The sequence below is a fragment of the Oreochromis aureus genome, linkage group 12 (assembly GCF_013358895.1).
Source record: "Oreochromis aureus strain Israel breed Guangdong linkage group 12, ZZ_aureus, whole genome shotgun sequence".
NCBI lineage: Eukaryota > Metazoa > Chordata > Actinopteri > Cichliformes > Cichlidae > Oreochromis > Oreochromis aureus.
The window spans coordinates 27,364,352-27,389,282 of NC_052953.1; the positions used below are offsets into that span (position 1 = coordinate 27,364,352).

General features: G+C 41.7%; 3 protein-coding genes across 3 annotated transcripts; 1 reads left to right on the forward strand and 2 right to left on the reverse strand.

Moving 5' to 3' along the window:
- The first annotated feature begins 5,696 nt into the window (after positions 1-5,696).
- adamts13 (ADAM metallopeptidase with thrombospondin type 1 motif, 13) lies at positions 5,697-17,122 on the forward strand. Its single transcript, XM_031743761.2, has 29 exons — positions 5,697-5,864; positions 6,164-6,224; positions 6,348-6,481; positions 6,771-6,854; positions 7,097-7,221; positions 7,317-7,463; positions 7,952-8,086; positions 8,297-8,447; positions 8,547-8,651; positions 8,733-8,884; positions 8,974-9,037; positions 9,368-9,494; positions 9,592-9,740; positions 9,826-9,946; positions 10,187-10,267; positions 10,344-10,525; positions 10,615-10,771; positions 11,516-11,645; positions 11,723-11,902; positions 11,990-12,188; positions 12,268-12,370; positions 12,448-12,577; positions 12,676-12,852; positions 12,940-13,144; positions 13,347-13,650; positions 13,737-13,880; positions 13,970-14,149; positions 16,034-16,209; positions 16,316-17,122. Exons 1-29 carry the CDS (start codon positions 5,784-5,786, stop codon positions 16,469-16,471), a joined length of 4,140 nt encoding a protein of 1,379 aa, XP_031599621.1. The 5' UTR covers positions 5,697-5,783; the 3' UTR covers positions 16,472-17,122.
- zgc:154046 (uncharacterized protein LOC562075 homolog) lies at positions 17,122-22,534 on the reverse strand. Its single transcript, XM_031743769.2, has 14 exons — positions 22,355-22,534; positions 20,923-21,192; positions 20,617-20,735; positions 19,915-19,968; positions 19,612-19,777; positions 19,310-19,484; positions 19,025-19,203; positions 18,827-18,927; positions 18,620-18,739; positions 18,397-18,519; positions 18,174-18,309; positions 18,024-18,086; positions 17,787-17,924; positions 17,122-17,673 (listed from the first exon to the last, which is right to left on the reverse strand). The coding sequence occupies exons 1-14, from the start codon at positions 22,379-22,381 to the stop codon at positions 17,458-17,460; spliced, it is 1,887 nt and encodes a 628-aa protein (XP_031599629.2). The 5' UTR covers positions 22,382-22,534; the 3' UTR covers positions 17,122-17,457.
- An 810-nt stretch (positions 22,535-23,344) lies between these two features.
- LOC116322927 (immediate early response gene 5-like protein) lies at positions 23,345-24,337 on the reverse strand. The gene has a single exon (XM_031743149.2). The coding sequence runs from the start codon at positions 24,299-24,301 to the stop codon at positions 23,423-23,425; it is 879 nt and encodes a 292-aa protein (XP_031599009.1). The 5' UTR covers positions 24,302-24,337; the 3' UTR covers positions 23,345-23,422.
- Between the last annotated feature and the right edge of the window lie 594 nt (positions 24,338-24,931).

Genomic DNA, 24,931 nt, shown 5'->3' on the forward strand with positions numbered 1-24,931 from the left:
TACATTTTCAGCAAAAGGCTGCTGAATCACTGCTGAGTATGAACTTTAACACTCACAGGCCTTTGGTCAAAATTAAAATAACTTCACCAGAGGGCTTCAGCATAATGACAACACGAGTTAAAGCGTGACCACCATGGAAACGTGAGAGGGAATATTCTGAGGTCCCCCTGTTGGTGAAGCGGCTACTGATGCCATAGTCTGCTGCTTGATAGGTATGCAGGTGCACACATTCTCTAAACATAACACCATACATGCTATTACATATATGGTTTTATGTTATGTTCTTGAGAAGACAAATGTGTGTGCTCACTGCTTTTCACTTGCTTTCTCATCAGGACCCAGACTATCCAATAACTGTTCAGTGAATCCAAGTACTCTTATATTTATCCATCCATGCATCTTCTCTCGCTTACCCAATTCAAGGTCGCAGTGGAGCCTTTCCCAGTGAGAAGTGGAGTACACACTGTACTGATGCAGACCGGTATTGTTATTTATTCCTTTCATATCTTAACTGTGAAATGTGTTAAGGGCCACTTACAGAACATTATTTAACTTTTGCCAGGTTCTATAGGGCTTTGTAATGAGTTTCACATAAGCAGACACACACATACACACACTCGGCCGTGGAGCTGGAATGCAAGGAGCAAGTTAGTTCAGTGTCCTCCCCAAAAACACTACTAGTGTGGAGGGCTCAGGCATCAGAAGTTTATCAAAGCTTATACATAGCTGAATACATGTATATCACTTATGAGTGAGTTATTTTTAGTAACATAAAATGTTGACAGTCTGATTCAACCATAGTTAAAAAAAATATTGTGGTCACTGCGAAGAAAAATACTGTTACTACTGAAAATACGTTCGTAAGGTACTATATTAACTTTGTAAGGTAGGGTCAAGTTTTTGACCTTCACAGAGAAAGTCTGGGTTCAAAATACAGCGAATTATGCTTAATAAGGTTTGCTAAAAATACAAATTTCAGGGCAAAAGGAAAATGTGACTGCAGACAACTTTCTCCAACACATGTATCTCCCACAGAGAGGCTCGCCCGACTTGTCTGCTTTTCTCCGCAGCACAGTTTTGAAGCTGAATACAGACTGGGATGTTTTTTATTGCACATCTTCATATCTGACTGTGCACACACAAGCTCTAATGACAGATTTGCAGGTCTTGTACACGTCCACAAAAATTAAGAGACATTTACAAATTTGACTAGAGAGAGATTGGGAGACATCTGTGCACAGGTTTGCAAATAAAGGTGGTAGAGTAAAAGCCTCATTATTCATCAGTTGTTTAGGGAGTAAAGTTTGTTAGCCTTGGGGGTAGGGATGTGCATGATTTCTAATATTAGTCACTGAGCTACAAAAAAAGAAAAGGTTATCTTTTTTTGGGGGTTATAATATGATGGATGGTCTTGGAAGAATGCCCATCCCTTCTTGGCAACCACGCTTATATGGTGGTGCAGTTGCTGCTGGTGTCAACATAGACTGTATTTAAAAAGTGGGCTTGGTTTCCGGGTCTGAAAAATGACACGTAAAAAGTGAAAGGGGGGTGGGGGGGTCGTTTTGTTACCAAAACAAGAAAGATTTCAGTAATCTCTGTGGGAAATACAAACCTTCAGTTGCTTGATCTATGAGCCCAGCGAATACTTTCCTAATGAGTTTTATGGTCTCAGTGGCTAGTTTATTAAACACAGCATGATGTTCATTCTAGAAATGATGCTCCCTGTTAAAACACAGCAATAAAGCAGCATTTGCCTTGGGGCAGGCCTACCTTGTGATTGGTAATTTCTTACCCTACGAGTGGGCCTGTTTTTGGCCACACCCAACTACGACTGGTTTCAAAATGCTAAGATGTTATCTATCACCTCAGCCCTTGAGATGAAATTTTACTAAGCAATGGGTGAATTCTCAGTGGTTGCATACATCTCTTATGTACAGTCTGTGTGTGCAACTCATTTATGTTATTAAAACAAACTGCACAATCCACCCCATTTTTTAAAGATTGTTCCTTCTTTTCCCAAAATTCATGAAACTATATCTTCTGTTAAATTACATGCATAATCTAACCAAAAGACAAACAATCCACAGTAGAAGGTCTGTGGCAGAAGTAAATAAAACTGAAAGCTTGAGAGTGGGATTGTAAATTGAGACACCATACCAGCAAACTTCAGGTAAGGTGTATCCAAACATAGGCTACTATAATTACTGATCTGGAGATTGCAGGGCCCTGCTGGGAAAGAGAACAAGATGGGAATAAGGGAAAATGATTTCAGATACATTACTTGCTAAAAGATGGGGAAAGGAATTTTAATTGGTCTGAAGAAAAAAGATTAATGCGCTGCAGTTTTCATTTATTGATTTTTATACTGAAGGACGCGAGGACGAGTCATGTAACCAGAAGGCTCATTTGTATTTTTGCTCCCGATTCCTCTTACTCATGCTCGAGTCCAAACTTTGCAGTCAGACATCTCCATGCGTAGCTTATTAAAATTCAACTCCCCCGAGCGTCGTGTAAACAGATGTTCAGCTATTGGATTTGTTCATTAACAACTGCCACGCCATCATTCTATAGCCCGATAGGAGCTTTCTGTTAATTCATGGGAGGGTTGGATCAAAATGTAGGCTGTCTGACTTGGCCATCTTAGTATTCAGTATCCTTCCCCGCAGTTCCTTATTGCAGTCAACTGCAGTTACAGTAGCCCCGTAGGAATAGAGAGAACAAGGCTGAGAAATAGAGAAAGAGGCCATGACAAAAATGGGGCAAATTGCTCTAAGATTTTTTTGCTCTTTCTGGATCGTTTAGAACTTTAGAAGCCTTGTTGAGTTTACTAAACTAAAGTCTGCATCTTGTATCAAGTTCAGTCTAAATGCTGTCTTATGTTTGTCTAATTTTAGATCACTATGTTGAAGTTAACTTCAGTAGGTATTGCAGCAGGTAATAAGGTAAGGTTTGCATTGTCTGGATCTGTTTGAAAGGCAATTGCATTACCATTGCACCACCCAGCTGTATGCTTATACATACAGTATCTGCTTTGTGATATCACAGACTTTTAAACTAGTGTTTTTGCTGCTGCTGTCGGCCTTGTGTGATAATTCTTTTTTTGTCCATATCTGTGATGCCACACATTTTAGGTAATAAAACAGTCATGGCGTAGAAAACTCGACTGCCAGAGTGAGACATGAAAATTCTGCTCCTATAGTCATTTACCTTCCAAACAGGACAACATAACAGAATAATGCATTCATCAAACACTGCTTCACTTCACATCACGCCATTATTGAAACACATATTACAAAAGCACCTCCCCTGAAAATGATTGTTCATAATCACTTGCAGATTATAGCCGTTTATCAGAAACCACACACCACGATCATTAAGGCATCACCATCAGCAGCACAGTGGCATCATTAAATGCTGGCGCAACGTCGGCATCCCTGTGATATGCTGACATATGCTAAAACAGCTGGGGGGCTCCTGGAAGAAATGCCACGGCCAGGCAAATGACTGCACATTTCGAGTTTCAGCACCCTCCGTACTGCCTTGCAAATGCTGGAAAACTATCATATCGGGGCTGACAGTATAGCATCAACGCAACATTTGTCTTAATTAGCAGATGGAACACTAAAAGGGAGGAGAAACTCCACCAGCAGGAGGAAATATTCTTAGGTTTACAGATTTTCCAGAGAGAGAGAGAGAGACACCCATGCATAAATTGAGGACATAAATGTTCAGAGGAACGTCAATATGTTTGAAAAACAGATGTTACAGGGCCATTCTGCTGGTACTTTTATGCATGAAGGTAACTTTGATTCAGCATCTGATACATCACTGTGACAATTTTATAAATAGTCCAGTACTTAAGTCTGAACAGAAATGCAGCTTTACTGAGACATGAAAGGTGTGCTATATTTATGCCAGGACGTTACAGCTGATAACTTGCAGAAAAAAGTCAGGCCAGAAGATTCTGTTCAATCAGCCACTAAAACTAACATACTTGATCTGCCATCGGTGCTTTTCCTCAACATAAAATTTTGGTGATGGACTGTCATAAAGAGGCAGGTGAACATTTCTGTTGTTGTTGTTGTCGTTGCACACACGAATCTTTGCGACTCTGTGACAGATGGATGGAATGACAAAGAGCAGCAGATGAGCGACAATCCTTTTATGCACAAGCCAGAGCCACTCTACTTAAATGCATCTCAAAATTAAACACTGCGAGGCTGGACTTCACAGTGAAAAACCCCCAGTTTACCAAATGTCTTTCCAAAATGTCGTAATGCGTGACATGCAGTTTAACATGACTTTAATATAGTTTCTAGCAATAAGATAACTACAAGTGGGGCACAAAAAAAGTGATCTAACAGAGATTACTTTCTATGAACATTTTTCAAGCCATAAACAGCTTCCTCCTTCCTCAGTAATTACAACCAAACAAAATTTTCCTGAGGCTTCATCTGCTGTGCCCACTTGTGTATCCCATATGGCTAGATATATATAATTTAGGACATCATGAATATACAATTCATGCCCTCCTCAGAGTGAGCAGGCATGAGAATCTGACGACGCTCATCACAGTCTGTTGTGCTCGGCAAATCTAGCATGGCATTGAGGTTTTAGTGGAGCAGCGACGCTGGTGTAATGCTTGTGACACCCAGCTGTTAATTCAGACTGACAACAGGCAGATATCTGGCCGACTAATGGCAGATGGGGCTTGAATCCTAGTTTTGCAGAGATAAACTATACCCCCAGAGGAAGGAAGGGGATGGAGAGGAACAGAGAGAGAGAGTGAGAGAGGAAGGGGGTCAAATGCTATTTCCACAACATTTCGGAGTTTATGTAAGGAGTGGAATACATTCTGCTTATACTTGAATCTTTTTCATAGCAGGATGAGAAACATTAATCAGCAGAGGAAACCAGCGTTGTGTTAAAAGTCAGATGAAATCTGATAAGTTCATTGTTACTGTATTCATGTCATCAAAGGAATGTCAAAGCATAAAGTTATATTTAAAATGGCTTTCCTCCACCAAGTGTTAAAAAAAGCGCTAAAAATAGTTGGAGAGAAGAAAGTCTTTCTTCTGACCCAATTTAAACTGTAAAGGAAATTAATTATAGCCACAGACCAAAGTTAATAGATTGTCTAGTGTTGCTTAAATTGAGCTGTTTTATTGCTTACACTGTGAATCTTCGGCCCTCACAAATAAGCAGCTTAACGCTGGTTTTATCTCTGTGGTGAACATGAGGGATGTTAGTTTGTTACACTCTTGTGGAGTAGCCCTTATGCTCCTGCTCCCTCCCAGTTACTTTCATTTTATCCACAGGATCATGTGTGCCCTCTAATGGCTACAACAGGTAACAAACTTCACAATTACTTGTAATAAATGCAGCACAATTCATTTATTGTCTGGGAAAGGCCTATAAATATGGTGGGGTGTCTAAAGGTGGACATTTGGTTGCTAAATAAAGCGAGGAAGCTGCCATCACTGCAAATACAAAAACTCTCGGTGGGTTGTCATAGCTTTTATCACTCAGTGACAAAAGGCAAGAAATGACACATATTAGTCATAGCACACACTGAGAGAGCCAACCAATAAGAGCTGTCCTCTTGGTCTCCAACCCAAAAAAAAAAAAACAGCAAATGACGCGTGACGCTCATCAACTTTGTCCCTACTGTTTACATAAACACATACTCACAGACTCTTGGCTCTGTCCTGGCTGAGTAGGAGGATCACATATTGTCCTGGTGTTAAAGCGGAGCAGGTAGACACACAGGAAGAGGGAGAAACATGGTTTTTATGACTCTGTTCTGTCTGCTGCTGCTGCTGCGGCCTGGCTTAAGCGCACTAATGATTTCTCCATTGGAAAAGGTAGGTGGAAAGCTGCGGGTGAACAGGAGCACTGCGGTTAGTCATTCCACTGCTCGGAACTTCTGCAAAGTACATTGAACTCTTCAACTTTAAGCTGTTTATCATCCTGCGAAAAACCCACAAGCTACAGAGTCATAACTATGGTTTACTGGATTTACATGCTGACTGCTAACAAGCAAAAGTGTCTTTAAAGTATTTTCATGGTTTTTTTTTTTGGTGTTTGACCCACATGTCTAAATTTAGTTACACAGCATTAATTTAACTACTAGATGTGAACAAAGTTTTGTTCCTTTCAAAAGCCTTTTCATCACTCGACCAGTCCAGGAGCACTTTCCTATCCAGGTTCTTCTCATTCCACAGGTATGTGTGTCAATGGAAGCTTGAATATACACATGGCAACAAAATGAGAAAAACTATATACACAACCACTGGCACACAGACAGGTTATGATTCTGTGTCTGCACTGTTTTCTTCTCATCTCAGTAAGTGAGCGACTGCGTCGGGCAGCTGTGGTGCCTGATATCACCCATCTGGAGCTACTGGTAGTGGTCGGGCCTGATGTCCAGCAGGTCCACAGGCAGGACACAGAAAGATACATCCTCACCAACCTCAACATTGTAAGCCTGATCACACACATGCAAAAGACATTAGAGCTAGTGGATGGGAATGTTTACTGGAATAATCTGTAAATGGAGCTGTGAGGATGATATAGGGAGGAATCAGCAGATAATGAAAGAGGTGTTAAAAGCAACAAGTCAAAGACAGTAATGTGTTCTGAAGTTGTACCTTATCTACTGAATTCTTTCCATAGTCTGGCCTGGTGTAAGTGCTCTGCAATTCTATAGTCCCAATACACTGAAAGTGATGAAATATAATAATTGGACTTACATTTCAATTTCCACCCAGGCCTCAGAGCTGTTGAGAGACATGACCCTGGGCGCCAACATGAGGGTGCACCTGGTCCGCATGATCATCCTGTCAGAGCCAGAGGTAAGAGGCTTTCTGTTATGACTCCAGCTCATTATAGTTAAGTCACAAACGACCAAATATTAGATATAGCTTTTTAGCACAATAATCTGAAGTTCTACAATGTTTGTGTAAGTTATTGTCACATCTATAGCTTCTTAAGCTGCTGCTGCTGTTATCCATAGTGACTCTGAATGTGAGCAACATGATTAAAAGTTTCAGTGCAAAGTACTTTAATTCTCTTGTTACATTTGGCCATGTTTTAGCCAGAGATCCAGCTGTCTACCAACATCACTTCTTCTCTCAGAAGTGTGTGTGACTGGGGCAGAAGGATTAACCCTTCAAATGACACGGACCCGCTACACGCAGATCTTCTACTGTACATTACAAGGTATGTTAACTGTCTGTATCTGGTTATAAAAGGATGTTTTATTATCTTGCAGATGAGCAAAGTGATATTTTTTTTTGCTTTACCATCACAATCAGGTATGACCTGGTGTTGCCTGATGGAAACAAGCAGGTCAGGGGAGTAACACAGCTCGGTGGGGCTTGCTCCAGTGAATGGAGCTGTGTGATTACAGAGGACACTGGCTTTGACCTGGGAATCACCATCGCTCATGAAATTGGCCACAGGTAAAATGGATAATCCACGGGACCTAAAATGTATTTTTTAGTTTGTAGCTGTGTCTAATTTGGGCCATTCCTTATTATTTCTGTCATTTTGAAATTATCAAACAGTATAATTCAGTTTAATTGCTTTTCCCCCCCTTAAGTTCAGTCAGAGATAAATTTTTGTCTTTCCAGGAAATGTTTTCAATGTTTCCAAGAAATTCTGCACAAATCACAGACCCATAAAAAAAGCTTTAATGGTACTGTGCAGTTTAATTCAGCTCATAACACTCACTATAGTCACCATACTGGACTGTGATTGACAGTTTAAATGGTGCTTTACATGCTTCAAGACTGTTTTACCATAATTGTTTGCTCTGGTATTCTTGGCAATTTAAAATACCTTTAAATGTCACCAGCCGGGGAATGTCATCTTTTCACAACCGCATGCTAACAGCATCCTACACTATGGTTACTTTAACATCTTTTATGCTTGATTGTATTTCACCCAGCTTTGGAATCAACCATGACGGAGTAGCAAACACCTGCAGCAGGAGTGGGTTCATGATGGCCTCTGACGGAGGCTACAACAGTGTGGATTTGACCTGGTCTCCCTGCAGCAGACAGCAGCTTCTTACATTCTTCAGGTGGGCCAACCCGTTCAGAGCAGCTGTGCAAGAAATGCCTTTCATTTATCATGCACATCTGGCACTACTGAATATGGTATTTAATCTTGAAGTCGTGTCTTTATATCTGCCACAGAGGTTGGTCCTTAAAACTTAATTTATGAAGTCTTCAGTCTTTCAGCGTGATATAATGTCAGCACGTTGGGTTTTCTCATCCGTTGGTATTCCCAGTGAAGGGAAGGCGGAGTGTGTAAAAGATCTCCCTGCAATGGAAGGATCCCTGCAAGACTGGAAGCCTGGGCTCTACTATGGCGTGGATGACCAGTGTCGTATAGCTTTTGGTAGCACTGCGAAAGCCTGCTCTTTCACCAATAATGACCTGGTATGTCACCAGCTTCATGGCACAGGATGGGATTTCACATCGGAAATCGACATTACCACATTTTCAGTTTGTTAACAACATTTTTCTCCTTTCCATCAGCCAGCTTGTCGTTTTCTGTCTTGCCACGTCAATCTAGACGACAATAGCTCCTGCAAACGGCTCTTAGTGCCACTTCTGGATGGGACAGAGTGCGGTCCTAATCAGGTATAGCTCTGCAGGCACCAGAGAGTCATCACTTTCCCAAACAGTAGCGTGTTTTTCACGGGACGCAATCCTCTCTTCTAGTGGTGTCTAAAGGGGCGCTGTGTGTCTCCAGATGATCTCAGCTCCCCTGATGTGGTTCACGGCTCCTGGTCCGGCTGGTCTGAGTTTTCTTCCTGCTCGAGGACGTGTGGTGGCGGAGTCGCACTTCGTACGCGGCAATGTAACAACCCAAGGTTAACAAATGGATGCGTCAGTAAAAACATTGTGCTGAACTTCTTCTTAAGAACATGTGTGACTTCGGTGTGTCGTGTTTAATTTTCAGACCTGCATTTGGAGGGAATGATTGTGAGGGCCCAGATATTGAGGCTGAACTTTGTAACCAGCAAGTAAGTACTTACCGGCTATGTTTACATTGGGCCTCCATACAGTAGGTCAATATTGTTTAATCAATGGAACACTGCACCCAAAATCATTCTCAGCTTTGAATGAGCTTTTCTTAGTAGTTTGCAGCTCATAACTTCAACAGAAATGATTAAATGTCTTAGAATGATGGGAAAATAAGTCATGCACATGTGAAAATAAGAGCATGGGACAAATCAGCTATTCTTCAAATTCAGCTTACTGCCAGAATATCCTTACTGTAATTTGGGCTTGGCGGTGCAAACTTGAATTATTAGGAGAAAATAACACTTTTCTTACCATCTACCTTATTGCAGCCTTGTGAGCGCACTCAACTTAATTTCATGGCAGAGCAGTGCTCCCAGACAGATAACCATCCCCTCTACCTGCCACCAAACAGTGCTTCCTTCTACACATGGATCCCTGCATTAGGCTTCACACAGGGTAGGTCTAAGCAAACTTGATTTGTTTTTTCTTTAGAGCAAAATGTGGAAAAATGTGTACACCTAACATTTCCTATTCTTATTCTTATCCTAACCAGGGGATGAACAGTGCAGATATATGTGCCAGTCAGATGGAGAAAACTTCATAGTGAGCCGTGGCTCTCAGTTTGTGGATGGTACTCGCTGTGAGACAGACAGCCCCCTTCCCTTCGGCGCTACAGCAGCTTGTTTGAGAGGCAGATGCCAGGTAGGGATGGGTTAATGAGGCTAAATATATCAGGGATCAAATGCCATATTCCTCTTTCTGTGCTCTTTCTTTAATGTCTGATCAGCTATTTGGCTGTGACGGTGTCCTGCACTCTGGAAAAGTAAGGGATATCTGTGGGGTGTGTGGTGGAAATGGGTCATCCTGCAGGCTGATATCTGACTCCTACAGTGGTGGTCAGGCCAGAGGTAACAAACCAAGTGCCATTCATTTAAGTTATTTGTAAAGCAAATATGTTTTCCTGCTTTTTGAAATCTTACATAACAGCAAATTTAATGCCTTTGGGGTGTGAAAGGTTTTTTTTTTTCTTTACCAGTTTGAACCAGACGATTAAATGCAAGAGTGATAAAAAAAAAAGAATTAATGGCATTAATAACTGCTGTATTATCGTGCATCAGTTATAAATCAGCGTTTTGTTTTTGTTTCAGAGTACATCACCTTTGTCTCGGTGCCAGTAAATGCCACACAGGTTCATATTGTCAACAGGGCACCTCTCTTCACTCATATGGGTGAGTGGCATCACTGGACAGGAGATTTACATTTCTATAAGACCACCTTAACAGGATTAAAACTTTGCATCCACAGCTGTAAAGGCTGGGGAGAAGTACATTGTGTCTGGAATGGGCAGCATGGCTCTGAATATGACCCACCCTTCCCCGCTGGATGAAAACCGCCTGGAGTACCGAATCCATCTAACACCTGACCTTTTGCCTGAGATGGAGGAGCTGCTCGTGCCTGGGCCTCTGCAACAGCAGATAAAAGTACAGGTCAGGAGAGGAAACGTTACTAAACTGTTCACGCGGCTTTGTGCAACTGTCATAGTGATTTTTTTTGGGGGGGGGGGTTCTCACTGTAGATCTATCGCAAATATGGAAAAGAATACGGAGAAAAAACAAATCCGAACATTAGCTACCAGTTCTATGTGCCTACCAGAAACAGCAGCCAAATGGATGTCTTACCCAAAGGCAAATGGTCTGTTTTCACAACACCCTGCTCTGTGTCTTGTGGATCAGGTAAGTAACTTAACGAAGAAAGTGACAAAAGAAATACTGTTGTAGACGGGGATCATTTGAGACCTTGAGAGACTGTGTAGTGTTTGCTTTTTTGTTTGGGAAACAGATGTCTTTTGCAAGTAAGATGCCATATTGAAAGCATTTGTATAATAGTATTTAGCAGTGGCTGTCAAACTCTGGTGTGCGCTCCCTACTGAGAGCTTAGATGATTAGGGAAAACAATGAAGTGGAACTAAGTTGAATGAAAATCATTTAGTTGGCAACATAAATAAAAAGGTTGCTAACGCTATCATAGTAATCTTTACTTGACTAAAGTTCATATTTTTTTGCTAAAGAGTGACAAAAGGTGTACCAGTCTCTGGTGCAATGTTAACAGAACATCCCAATTCTTCTACATGATAAAGAGATGATGCTGTAGTAAATGAAAGAATACAGGCCCAGACTGTCTTGTTAATTTACAGATAATGTCCTACTTGTTTATTTTACTGTGAATTTTTCTGTCATTTAATTGTTTATCTGTTATTTCACTACTTTGGTGTAGCATGAAGGCTGTGGGGGAGGTCTTTATAAGTAGGAAAAGTTGTAAAATTCATGAAAATACAGTTAGAAGTGCATAATTTACACCCTGGATGAATTGGGGTCTTTGCCTTATGTTTGACACCTGATGTAGACTATAGGAGGCTACAACTGTTAAATCCAAGGTCTTGTAAACGTTTGCCTCTTCCACCTTTCACCCCTCAACAGGTGTTCGGAGGCATGTTTATATTTGTGCAGATGAAGAGACCAGCAAACCTTTGGAGGAACATGACTGTTTAACACCCCGTCCAACCACACCGCTCTACACAACCTGTCATCTTGCACCCTGTCCCCCCAGGTTGGGTTCATACTCAGCTTCTTTTGACATAGAGTGCTCAGCACAAACTAGCACATGTAAAATGTACTATTTTACAGATGGACTGCAGGGACGTTTGGGCCTTGTAGCGCCTCCTGTGGTGGGGGAGAAAGAGTGCGTCCTGTAAGGTGTGTTCAGAAACATGGATCTGATGTGGTGAAGGTTCCAGATTCCAAATGTTCACCTGATACAGCTCCGCACGCTATTGAAAAATGTAACCTGCAGCACTGTCCTGCCAGGTATGACATCTGCATTGTAATGCTGATTATTAGAGTCACAGAGTGTGAACAGTTAACACTGTAAATCTTCTGTCTGTGCGTTTACAGATGGCACGCGTCAGAGCCAGGGAATTGTTCGGCAATCTGCGGGCCAGGAGAAGCAAAACGGATCGTATTGTGTGTCCGACCTGAAGGTGGCGTGGATGTTGAAGTCGATCAAAGTTTTTGTTCAAAGCAGATTAAACCTCCCGATTCTGTGCCCTGCGTGGTAGACGTGTGTCCCATTGGGTGGGAATCAGACCGAGAGGTAAAATCAACGATAACTTGAACTCCAGTGTCTTTAAAGAATGTGAAACATCTCTACAATTGTTGTCTTTCTTGACCAGGAACAACCCAGTCTAAAGTCTGGTTTGTTACCACGCTCTAGTCAGCCTCGTGTGTATGTGTGGAGCCCTGTTATTAGCCCGTGTTCAAAGACCTGCGGCAATGGTAAGTCCTCCTTTAGTCAGAAACAGCGCTGTCTACTCAGATGTAGTAACTCAAAGTCCACTGATTATGTGCTGTAGGAACTTTGCAGGTGTGGTTTTCTTGTGTGGACCATCAAACCACACTGGGAGTGCCTGACTTCCACTGTGATGCCTCTACTAAACCTCATCCCAAGTCTGAGATATGCAGCACCTTACCCTGCCCTCCTGTGTGAGATACTGTAGTAACCATAGAGATGTGTAGAAAGTAGGATGCAGATTTGAAATAAATGTTTTAAAATTACAGGATATTTTTCTTATAACAACCAGGTGGCGCTCTAAGCAAGGAGTCTGCAGTGTTACGTGTGGAGGAGGGGTAGCAAACAGGGTGCTGTACTGTGCCCGGGAAGCAGAAGGGGAGGAGGTGGTTGTGGAAGATTCAGAGTGCAGTAACTTTCCCAAGCCCACAGCAGTGGTATCATGTAACACTCACAGCTGCCCAGCAAGGTGAAGATCACACAAAATGCAAACCTGAAATCGATTTTTGCAACAGCAAAAAAAATAATCAGCTCCCCACCACTGTCACTTGTCCAGGTGGAAGGTATTCAGGACGTTACCCTGCTCAGTCTCCTGTGACCTAGGTGTAGCTCAGAGGGTTGTGTCTTGTGTCCAGTTTATCCACGGCAAGGAGAGTGTGGTGGCAGAGGGAAACTGCCATGCAGCTGTCAAACCAGCCATCACAGTGCCCTGCTTGGCACAAGTCTGCACCTTTAGGTGGGAGGTGAAGCCGTGGAGCCAGGTACGTCACAAGATGAGGATGGCTAATAGATAGAAATGGGATGAAATAATCTCTTTTGAACCTGTTTTTTTTCTCCCCTGTCCACTGCTTCGCTGAATACCGAGCACTATATTGATGTCTCATTATGGGTGATATTGCTAACATTGTGAAATTTCCTTGTCATAAGTGTTGTGTTTCTCTCAAGTGTTGTGTTTCTCTCAAGTGTTCAGTATCCTGTGGCTATGGTATCCAATCCAGAGCTGTGTCCTGCATGGGCCCCTCTAAGCCAGAGCCCCTCAGCCCCCTGATTTGCATGCACATGCCCAAGCCAATCACCATCCAGGGCTGCTACACGGGCAGCTGCAGAGATGTGCCATCCACATCAGCCACTCCTCTGCATTCCACTCCAAGCCCTAAAAACATATCACAGCACCGCATACGCCAACTATCTCCTAGTCCAACAGAGGCCTTCACCATCCCAGTGACCCCAGTGGCTACCACAACACTCACTCCAACCCATAAATCAAGTCAGTAGGCATAAATACTTTAAGAGCTCACGAAGAACTGAAGGCAAAGCACTATTATTAATATTATAACATCTGCTCCTGTCTAGGTGCATGTGGACAGCTACTGCTGGAGGAATCAGGCACAGTGGATTTGACTGATGTGACAGATCGCTGTGTGGTATCCATAGGCCGACCCTTGGATGAGGTCATTCACATTAAAGTGGTGTCCAGCTCCCTGGACTGCAGAAAAAGTTGGTTCTATTAATAAGACTAATACTGCTACTTTCTGTGCAAAGGCTGCTGCAGCAAAGTAAATGCAACTCTGCGTGCGTGTTTACAGAGGAGTATGTGGCATTTTTCGACCGACTGGCATTTATGAGGAAGTGCGCGCATGTGGGAGGTACTGAACTGACCACCAGAACAAATGTCCTGCTGGTGCGTCAAAATCTGCTCACGCCAGGGAGCGGGGTTGTGTTTACGTACAGTTCACAGAAAAATAAGAAGAGGAGCCACCATCAAGGTAAGACGGTGCTTGAACAGAACTAGGAATTTTTTGCAGAAGGAATTTTTTGCAGACGGATTGTCAAATATCATGAAAGATAGGATTGTGATTAATGAAAGAGCATCCTTCATTTGCTGTTTGAATGGATGCAGCAACAAGTGAATTGAAACTTATTCACTTAAACTGAATTAACAGAGATTTGCAAGCCTGTACACAAGTCTTAAGCCACCCCTCACTACGTCTGCCAAGAAGGTTGTTGTTTGGTAGCGTTTGCATGTGTGTCACTCTCTTTCTACAGGGGGGCACAGCGGGTCATGTTAGCAATCCATTAAAAATTTATGTTACATCCACCAAGATCGTCAACTGAAGTTAAAGTTAATAATTTGGTTGAAAATTGACAAAAAGCCATACAACTTAGAAACTATGATTCTTTGGTGGTTTACGTTGTCGACATATAGAAAGTACCATACTAAGATTAAAAATATAATGTCTCATTTGACCTCTCCTTAAAGCTTGATAGATTGATTTGAAGGTCAAAATGATTTAAAACTGCCGTATATTTCTTACTGCCTTTGTTTACATTGACAACATACGGGCAAATAGGGAATGACATGTGGGAATTTTCAATATCATGTTACTTTGGACCGCTGACCTCTTCTTCAAGGTCAAATGAGGTCAAACTCTCCAGTCATTAACAAATCAATACCTATTATCCATTACCTACTCCTAAATAACAAAAGCCTGCACTTTGCACTTGTTTTTACTTGAATACATTTTTAGTGCAATATGTTTAAAAAGAAGAAAGAAAACTAAATTAATACATACAAAATTCATTTACTATTTCCTTAGAAGTAAATACTGAGAGTGAGCTGCCATGATTGAGGTTTGCACTCTTATTTTCCTTCCAAAGAGTCGGATGTATGTGTAATTTTCAAAAGTCATCATGAGGAAAAACTGGAGGAAAGTGGAATCTACTGTTCACTGAAGCCTCATTAGAAATGCTCTCAGTGGAAGACTGGCTTTCAAGAAGCCATTCTTAAGGAAGGGAAACATGGAGACAATTTTGAGCTATGCCAACTTATACAAGAAATGGACTGATGATCAGTGCCAGCAGGTCTGAATCTAAACCAGAACTATTTAGTTCAAATTATTGTCAGCATGTCAGAGGTCAGCAGAGAGGTGCAACAGTGAATCGTGGCTTCACCTCCCCAGAGCTGGGACCCTCAACATTATTGAAGCAGTGTGGAATTATCCTGGCAAACAACAGATCAAAACATCCAAAGAAGGGCTCTGAATCTCCTTCAAGAAGCCTGAAGAACTATTCCTGAAGACTACTTTAAACTGAAAGAAAGCTTGCCTAAGAGGGTGTGGAAAAATAAAAGTAATAATACCAAACCTAATTAGAAATGTACAGGCACTGTTTTATACCTTATATAATGTATATATTACATGCGTGCATGTTTGCACATCTTCAGTAAATTTCTGCACCTATTTCCCATTTTTCCCAACAAAATATCAAGGAGTGAGGTTTGGCTCAAGACTTTTGCACAGTACTGTATGACGCAGTGAGAATACTTCCACAGTCTAACGCAACCAGAAACAAAAACCCTGCAATACATAATGTCAGATGAGAATACTGTAACTTTTTTTTTGCTTTTGCCTTCGATAGAGTGAGACTGTTTTAAGATTTCCAGCTATATGTGCTGTTTTGTTCATATCCTTTCCATCCACCATGCAGGTGGGAAGGATGTGATATTCTAGCTATGAACAATTAATTCACAGCTATAATATTCTTTGTTAGACAACTGTAAATTTTATTGCAATTGCACTAAACTGCACACAGTCTGTAGTGATGATAAGTTGTTAACCAACGATCCAATGCGCTTCATATTTGCCCCTCAGATTGCGACATTCAGCTGTTCTCCCCCAGCGGTGTGTTTGAGAATCCAATAACGTCCAGCACTAACCACACCTGTCGAGTGCTCATCAACGCCCCTCCCTCAGTGAAGATCAGAATCCAAGCACTACACATAGGATTAGTATTCAACACCACAAACTCCCAGTCTACATACATTACGGTGCGAACAAGCTCTCTAACATGTGTTGGTTCAATATGCTGCGTATCTTACACGGACAAAAAGCGCACGAGTATAACTACTGCAATATTCTTGTTGTGTTGTTCAGATCCGGGACATGGATGTCTTAAAGACCAACGTGTTTAAAGGTAACCAGCTGTTTCAGTGGCACTCATCAGGAAATATGGCTGAGGTTGAATTTCACGGAGACTACCTGCATTCTGAAGGAAGCTTCAGAGCTCGATATTCATTTGTGCGCCTTTGATACCAGATACTGTTTTTAACAATGTTCACTTTTGCTGTGTTGAGAAGAAAGAGTTAAAGGTATAATATGCAGCAGTCATCAGTTATGTATTTTCTATAAACTGAACACAACATTTATATTTGGCCCCTCCTCTCTGGCTCCACAAAGCGAGAGGGAGCAGCGGTGCTCACGTGAGCTGAAAAAGGTGAAAGATGAAAAGGAGCGGTGTTAACAAGAACGAAGCTGTGACTCAAATAGCTGTGAAATGAAATGTTATCTGTGATAACGTGATTGTTTCGCAGCACTTTTCATTCTAAATCGCAACTGTGAAGGGAGGTGCTGCATTGCTGGGTTTTGTGGGAATGCACCTGAAGCGCATGCTCCATGATGGCTGCTGTTGCCTCTGGCTCCGCTCAGACCCACCGAACAGAAGGACCTCTGCGGCTTTTTATGACACAGACAGCGGAGAAGACAGACAGTGACAGTAATGCCCCTCGTTCTACATTTTTACTTACTTATTTACTTACCACCGTACAGTTCTTGTGGTTCATAACTGCATATTATATCTTCAAGTGAAAGTGAAATGAAAAAGGATCTTTAAGTAGATCCTTTTTCATTAACTGTTATAACTATATGCAATTTTGACCTTAAATAAACAATAAACAAACCAAAGCACTCAAAATCTTTAACTTAAGCAAGGACAAAGTCATTTGAAAGATAGCACACAGAACTGCTGAAGTATAAAAAAGGAGAGCATACTTATACTATTACAGTTAGTGAATAATGCTCATCTAAAGTTCACACACACACGCCTATATATATCTCTATCTCAAAGGCAGTACACTGATAGTCACACGGTAAACTTCCCATAATCCCTTTGAAAACTGGTTTCCTCATAGCTCCAACACACTCAGTCCATTGCACGCCTGTGTCAGTGTGGCATTGTTCCAGGTTCAGCCACAGCCCGGCGGGGGCACAAAAACACCGTGCCAGGTTCCTGTGTGGGATCACTGCTTGGCTGTAGCTGTGTCTTCCAAGAGAGCTCTCATGTCCAACAGTGCTTCCTCTACAGCCTGGGCAAAGTTGGCAGCATTTGTCTCCTCGCAGCTGTTAAAGGCTGTGATGGCGATGTTGATGTGCTCATCCATGGGATTGTAACACACTCCATAGCCATCTGGCACCATTGGACCAAAGCACATCACACAGTCTGTCTTGGAGCCAACCTGGACATCAAGACGGGAGAGATGAGGGCAAACACGCAAGTAAACAAATATTACAACACATTATGCTTTGCTCAGCAGTAACAGACTGTGGCTTTTCTTAGATGCAAATATACCTGGCTGGTGGAGAGATTAAAATGATTAGCCACAGCATAAGAGGTGTCCATAAATATCTCAGGTATAGAGGTCAGGTCTTCTATGCTCTGCCTCTTGAGCCCAAGGAGGTGTCTGTCAATGGCCTGCCCATGAATTGCCTGAAAAAGCAATGGTGAGCATGTTAAAGTGATATTTATCAAGTAGTTAAAAAGTGGTTGTTTTGGGGATTTTTTAAACTGATAAACTCCAGCACTCACGTTGTACGTGTTTTCTTTATGTGTCTGAATGGCCTTCTGCAGCAGTGCCAGCTTCTCTGAGCTCTGTTTGAACATTTACTGCTCAGTTTTAACCATCACATGTTTTAAAAGTTACATCGCTAATGAGATCCCAATCATTTTTACTAGTACCTGTTTAGCTGGGTCTTGCATTGCCTGGACAAATTCAAGTGAGTCTGCAGTAGTTGAGCGGATTGCATCTGTTCGCCCATATTTGAACATTCTTAAGGAAGCACTCTCATAGGTAGAGCAGCAAATATTATAGATCCTGGATTGGGGGGGGAAAAAGTATATCATCATCAAACAGTATATCCCACGTGACTTTTTCCCCCTTTCAAGAGAGCGGACGTCTCACCTGAAGTACGCCAGCTGAAGAGCCATTTGCACAAAGGCATCTGGACTGAGCTTATGCTTCTTTGGCACATTTTTTCCAAAGTGAGAAAACAGAAGCACTTTCACATCCAAGTCTTGTACCATTCTGACAAAAATAAGAAAAGAGGGAGTCAAAGAAAATGTCTGACATCATAGCCCAAATGACAACAACAAAAACTACATTCTGACTGCACAGCATGACATACATGTTCATATTTTGTTTGGCCTTCTCAATATCTCTCTTGACCTCGGGCGTAATGTTAAAACGCAGCTTCTGGGGCATGGGCAGGGGAATCATGGGAGCGCGACGGAACTGAGTCCTCTGCCTGTTGAGAAAAACGTGACCCGCCGAATCAGTGTGAGCTCATCATAAACACGAAGAAACACTAGTCTAAAATCTGAAATAAACTTACATGTATTTAATAACGTAATCGATGAGAAACACAATGGGTGGACCCTCAGCAGGTGCATGTTCATACACCAGTCCACATGCACCGTCTTCACCAACAATGAACTGAGGACGATTTGCAGGTACATTCAAATTCTCAACCATTGCCAGAATCCTGTTTATTACTTTGGATCCGTGAGTCATTGCGCTCTCTTAAACTGACCTGTAACGTCTTATCAAACCAGCGGTTGCCACTGTTCCAACGAGCACCTCCTCCATGCAGAATCTGGGCAGCCACGCGGCTCAGATACAAGTCATCAGACACCCGCAGCATTGGAGCATCCAAACAAACTGTAAAAATACTTTTCTGGATGGCACGGACTGAGTCTTTATTCGTCCTATCTGAGAAGAAAAAAAAGGGGAAAAGGAACTTGTGAATCATAAGATTCTGAAAAAAATGCTTTCTAGCTATAGAGTACATCTAGCTGATACTGTGGCTTGTCCTCACCCTTAATCAGGTTATTATAGGCTTTTCCCCAAGTGTTGCGGTGCTGTGATGTGAGGATGCCAATCGGTTCTTTGTTAGTCTGCAAAGAGGAGTTCCAGATCTTCTCCAGCTGCATGTAAATCTGATCCACTGTTAGTGGAGTGCCATCACTGTTGTACACATCTAGGACAAAAAACTAGAAGAGAAGCCAGGTTCATTCAGTAACAGATTTAGTTTATTACTCCTTTTCTTCATAATGACTATAAAAAAAAAAATCAGGATCTTTATAAATGAAGAAAGAACAGCAGTGCCATCTAGAGTACCTGAAAGTTGTGGACCACAGTGATGTGAGTCGGAGGTGTTTTTCCTCTGGTGTGATTTACAACGGTATCTCTCTTTGGTCCAGGAATACGACAGGAAGACAGGATCTGGTAATACTGGTCCATACAAAGAGGCTTCCCACTCAAATACTCTACAGGCAGAGTCTGACTACAACACAGTAACTAATATTATTCATTTGCAGTTTTGAAAAAAACAAACCAAACAAAAGACAGCTGCAGGCCATGGTGATAATGAGCTTATTGCTACAGCAGTGCAATGTTTGTATTGATTTCAGGCAAACTCACGTGTCAATCATTTTTTTAAAGTCCAAAACTCCTGCAATTAATTTGGCAGCAAACCTGCAAAAAATAATAATAAAAAAAATAATAAGACATATTATAAATTACTACACATAATGATCAGTGTATGCTTTGTTTTGCATCAATGCTCCAAAAGCCAGCGCTCATAAACAGTGTTCACAGATGGAACAAAATCAGTCATGAACTATGAATGGAGACGAACACAGTTAAATTCTTAGAAGCTAAAAGTAAAAACAAAACAAAAACAAGCCCTGGCTTGTTTACCACAGTCTAATATGTTTGGCACATATATTCTTATCATCTTCATTGTTATTTTTGCATTACATCTCCATGGTGCCCGTATGTTCACTGCATATCCCATGGGTCACAGCATTCAAAAACAGCTGAGCAATGGTATGAGAAGCCCTGGGGCTTTAAATAGCCAGCATGTGGAGGGAAGACTGTGCAAAGGTCAGCTTAAAATGAGCTTGTACTGTAACTTCAACACAAAGTAAATCACTTTTTAACACTTTTTAACAGCTTAATGGCTGCGCTTATATTCAGACAATTAAACTTTATAACCGGTACTGCTGGAGCCCCGAAAATTTACTGCACGCATTACAAGTGCTGTTTTTTTTTTAGTGTTTGTGGGCCTGTGATTATTAAGATAAGCAGTTTGGATACTGTGAGTGCATGATGGTTTCTCACCTCATTTGACCTTGACGATCATGAAAGTGCATCTGGGGCAGGACTACTCCAGGGCTGGTGTAAACTGCCACCGGCATACGGCAATCCAGGTAGGCCGACTGCATCCACCATTCTGTTAACTACACAAAGACAGCTGTAGTCAGACCAGGGCGAAAAAAGAATTACTTTAATTTCTTAAACAGCCAAATTAAACATGTATTTAGTGTATGTAATTACAAAAGACATAGATTATTCTATCAAAAGACTGCTTTTACACTCATGATGTCTACGCTGATACATAAAAGTTAAATAAATCCAATTATCTACCCAGTTGTCCGTCTTGCGTGCCCGCCTTTCCAGTCCCTTTTGAAGCCTTTCTCCTACGCCACCCTTAAGGAACTCCTGCACCACCTTCCTGGTGTGATCCATCTCCTCGTCACTGACGAGGGGCTCCAAAACTGCGAGGTAGCGCTCACACGTTTGCTTCAAGGGTGGCACAGGAAGCTTAGGCAAACCCTCTTGGTGTGTCAGGGGCCTTGCAAGGATCTGCGTTACGGGTCTGACTAGGTGACATGTCTTCACCATACCTGGCCGCATCTATAAGATAATATCTTGTTAAGTTAAAAACTCTTCTGTTTTTTCTGCTATTACACATTAAATTGGAAAAGTATTAGAAATGGATTTAGAAAGTCTAGAAAGTTGAAGGTGTCATCGCTATTTGAAGTGGCTCAGTATTGTAGCCCAACAGACAGTTAAATATATAAATAGCCCAGTACATTGATACATGAGTGTGAATACTGAAATGTAATCTTACTGATAATCTCACTGGGGCTTGTTAAACCTGCAGATTAATTGAATCTCTTTAACCTCAAGTGTCAACATGTTGTTAAGTGCATGCAATCTAAGACTGCAGACATTAATGAGTCGCTGCAAACAGGTTTAAGCAAGAACCAGCTTCAGGGGTTGTGAACAACGGTAAATAACTTAAACAGGCTCGTGCTTTACAGTGAGATGGTGATTTGGTGCATGAAAACGGACACCAAAACAACCGACAGAAGCAGCTATACTATTCGGACTAACTGGTGTTAGTCTCTGCCAGCTTATAAATAGGTTGACACAGTTGAACCTTCGGATGGGAGCTACGACAAAAACAAATCAATATAAAGTCGTTATGCGATGTATTGACCAAAATTAAGAAGATACAGTCATATGAGATCCCATTTGATTTAATATTACTCCAAATAAGGTTAAAAAAAATGTACGCATATTTACGTCAAGCTGGAACACGACAATGAACTTCCGGTTAGCGATATCAAAATAAAGTTATTGCTAAATATTTTAGTGTATTTATTGCACGCCACGACAGAAAAGATGCAAGAATGTGGATAATACTGGGGGGATGACTCTGAGTCGACTAAAACTGCCGTCACATTGCTGTTTCCCATGTCACGCACTAAGCTAACGCTAAGTTATTCTATGCTACGCTAAGCTAACGCTATGCAAAATGTTAGCTAACCCCCTCCCCCCCCAAAAATATAAATACTCCGTTATATTCCTTAACGCACAATTTAAATGCACACGTCGGGTGGACGTAAGTTACATTTTAACCTAATGTTGCCACATTGTTGCTATTCTGCACAGCGCCCCTCCCTCTTCACTCACTCACTTGACCTGATGTCGTAAAATCAAACATAACGTTACTGCACTTTTTTAACACGCACTTAAAACACACGCAAAGGGGAGACAAAGGAGGACTCACCGCGGCTCTGACAAAAACACCCAGCATCTTGTCAGACGGACGCGCTAAAAACTTGGACTGTCCCGGGAATATAGATGGGGAAACCCTCGGGCAGACATGTCTCAAGGACAAGCACTCTGCGCTCAGCTGTCCGCCCCCCGTCGGATACAGCAAGCAAAACAAGCGCTCTCTCTCTACGAAAAGTCGTGTTTTTCTAGGTGGAGTTTGGCACACGTGAGACTGCTGTTTCAAAACAAATAATTACACTAAACCTCTTCCCGCATGAAAGCTTCCTCAGCTCATTGTTTTATTCATTTTTAGGGAAAAATTGATTCAAATGCTCCATGAGAGCTGCTAATAAGCATTTGTCTTTTGCTACTTCTGGTTATTGTGTTCAGAAATTGCATATTAATACCTCCAAGTTCAGTGAAATGATGGCACATTTACTACTACTACTGATAATAATAACTGTAATAATAATAATACTAAGAAGAAGAAGAAGAAGAACAAAAATACAAGATCTGTCTGTATTGCTGACGGCTGTGCTCTCTTTCCATGTAATCGGGATCAGAAAGTACAATTTCAAGTCAATGCATTTGTGTTTTTAGACTGTTTGTTTTATTGATTAATCAAAGCAGGCCCTGATATAAATATATATTTACATAATAATAAGAAGAATAAGAATTCTCGTTGAACTGTTGCACGAAGCTGCACAGATCTTCTCTGGCCACATGGTGGTAGTCGTCCAACATCTTTCCAAGGAGAAAACAGCATTCACTTATTTCTCCAGGAAATACAAACCAATGACTCCGGTTTCCCCGCAGAAAAAAATAATAATAAAAAATCACCACCACAAAATAATATTTAAATAAAGGTTACAGTTTAGTCATGCTGTGTAGAAATTATTCGGACTAGCACAGGAAATGTCAATGTGCAAAAAGTAATGGAAATGCATATGACCATTCTGTATAATTTCAGCACTGTTTATGTATAAAAAGTCCAAGAGAGAACTGCAGTCGTGTCATGATTTATTTAAAAGCAGCAAAATAAAACGATACAAAGAAATTAAAAAACACACAGTCATACATATCAAAATGCTTCGATTGCTCTGGTCCAGCCGCTGCCTGTTAACAGCGTGTGTTTTAAACAAATTGTTTGAGTGGCGAATATTTGCTCAAGGTCCGTTTGCTGCCAACTCACAAACTCAGATAGCCCACCTGAGCCCAGCACCGAGATCAGGTTGGAGATATTTGTGCTGTCCAACTGGTCAGAGTCTGAATGTGAATCATCATCACTCCTCATTCTTTTACACGGCACTGGCGCAAAGTCTGGCAAATAAAACTCTGGATCAACGATATGATAACTTATGTCAATCTTTCGCTTTTTTGTGTAGCACTGCGCGCCCTGCGGCTGTTTGGGCTGCGCGCAACAGTCTGTGTGGAAGTATCCGTTCGTGACAGTAGTCACCACATGGGTGTCCAAGTCCAGGACAGTCTTTTGGTTGGCTTGCGTGTTCGGGATAGATAACTCCCAGGAGGATTTGTCCGCACAGCTCCAACAGGCGTCCGAAACCATGAGGTCAGAGTCACTCGGTGAATCCATTGCGCAGGCAGATGCGCCTTGGTGCGCCACCTCTGCAGGCTGACCGTTGGGCTGGTGCGCTCCGCAGTGCCAAGTGTCCGACTCAACCCCAGTAAAGTTGCAGTAGAAGTCATCAGCCAACTCCGTGAAGCTCCCCGTCCATTCGAGGTATTCTTGCCTTTCTCGGACTACGGTTACATCCTCGTACGGATTCGTCCTCTGCATCTGCGACAAGTTTTTGCTCATGTAGAACTGCCTGGCGTTTCTCAGTACGTACGTTACCAGTAAGTTCTTGTGGAGCTTGATGCCTCCTCTCTGCGTCCTGGAGCTTTGGATTTTCCTCAAAGAAATGGAGATCAGATTCTGTGCTTCAAATGCACACTCCATCCTCAGTCGGGCCACCCTTTCTTTGCTCTCGGTCTCTCAAATCGTTTGTTTCCAAACTAGAGAAATAGTGATGCCTTTAGTTGAGATTCCTATCAGATTCGTGTAGACTGTGTCCATAGCGCTCCATGTCTTCCCAGTAAGGGCATGGATTTGCAACTCTCATCTTTCCTTGCCACGCCCTCCCGTACACATTGTCCAATGGGAGGGAGGAGGTGCTTCTGTTATACGCAAATATCACTACTAGCCTCATTCAAAATGCACGTAGGAGCAGGCAAGCTGGATTTCACTAAATATGATCTTTTTAAATCTCAGTGCAGACAAATAAGAGACTTTAGAGTCCGCACTATAACAAAAAGCAGTGGAAGGTGGAAGAACAAGCAGAGCCGAATGTAGCAGGGTAGTACAATAGAGTGAGATAGTGTAATGGGATGTAATTTATCTATAAATATAACATGTAATAACATGTAATAACAAATAAGAAAAATATTAGATGATGTAGATGTAGAATATAAGTAGAGAGTATGAACATTAAAACAGGGTTAAGCTTGGATTTTTTTATATCAACATTTTCTACTTTACTCAGATTCTTGGATGACTGTTCCATTTATCTTATTATTTTCCAAAACAGTT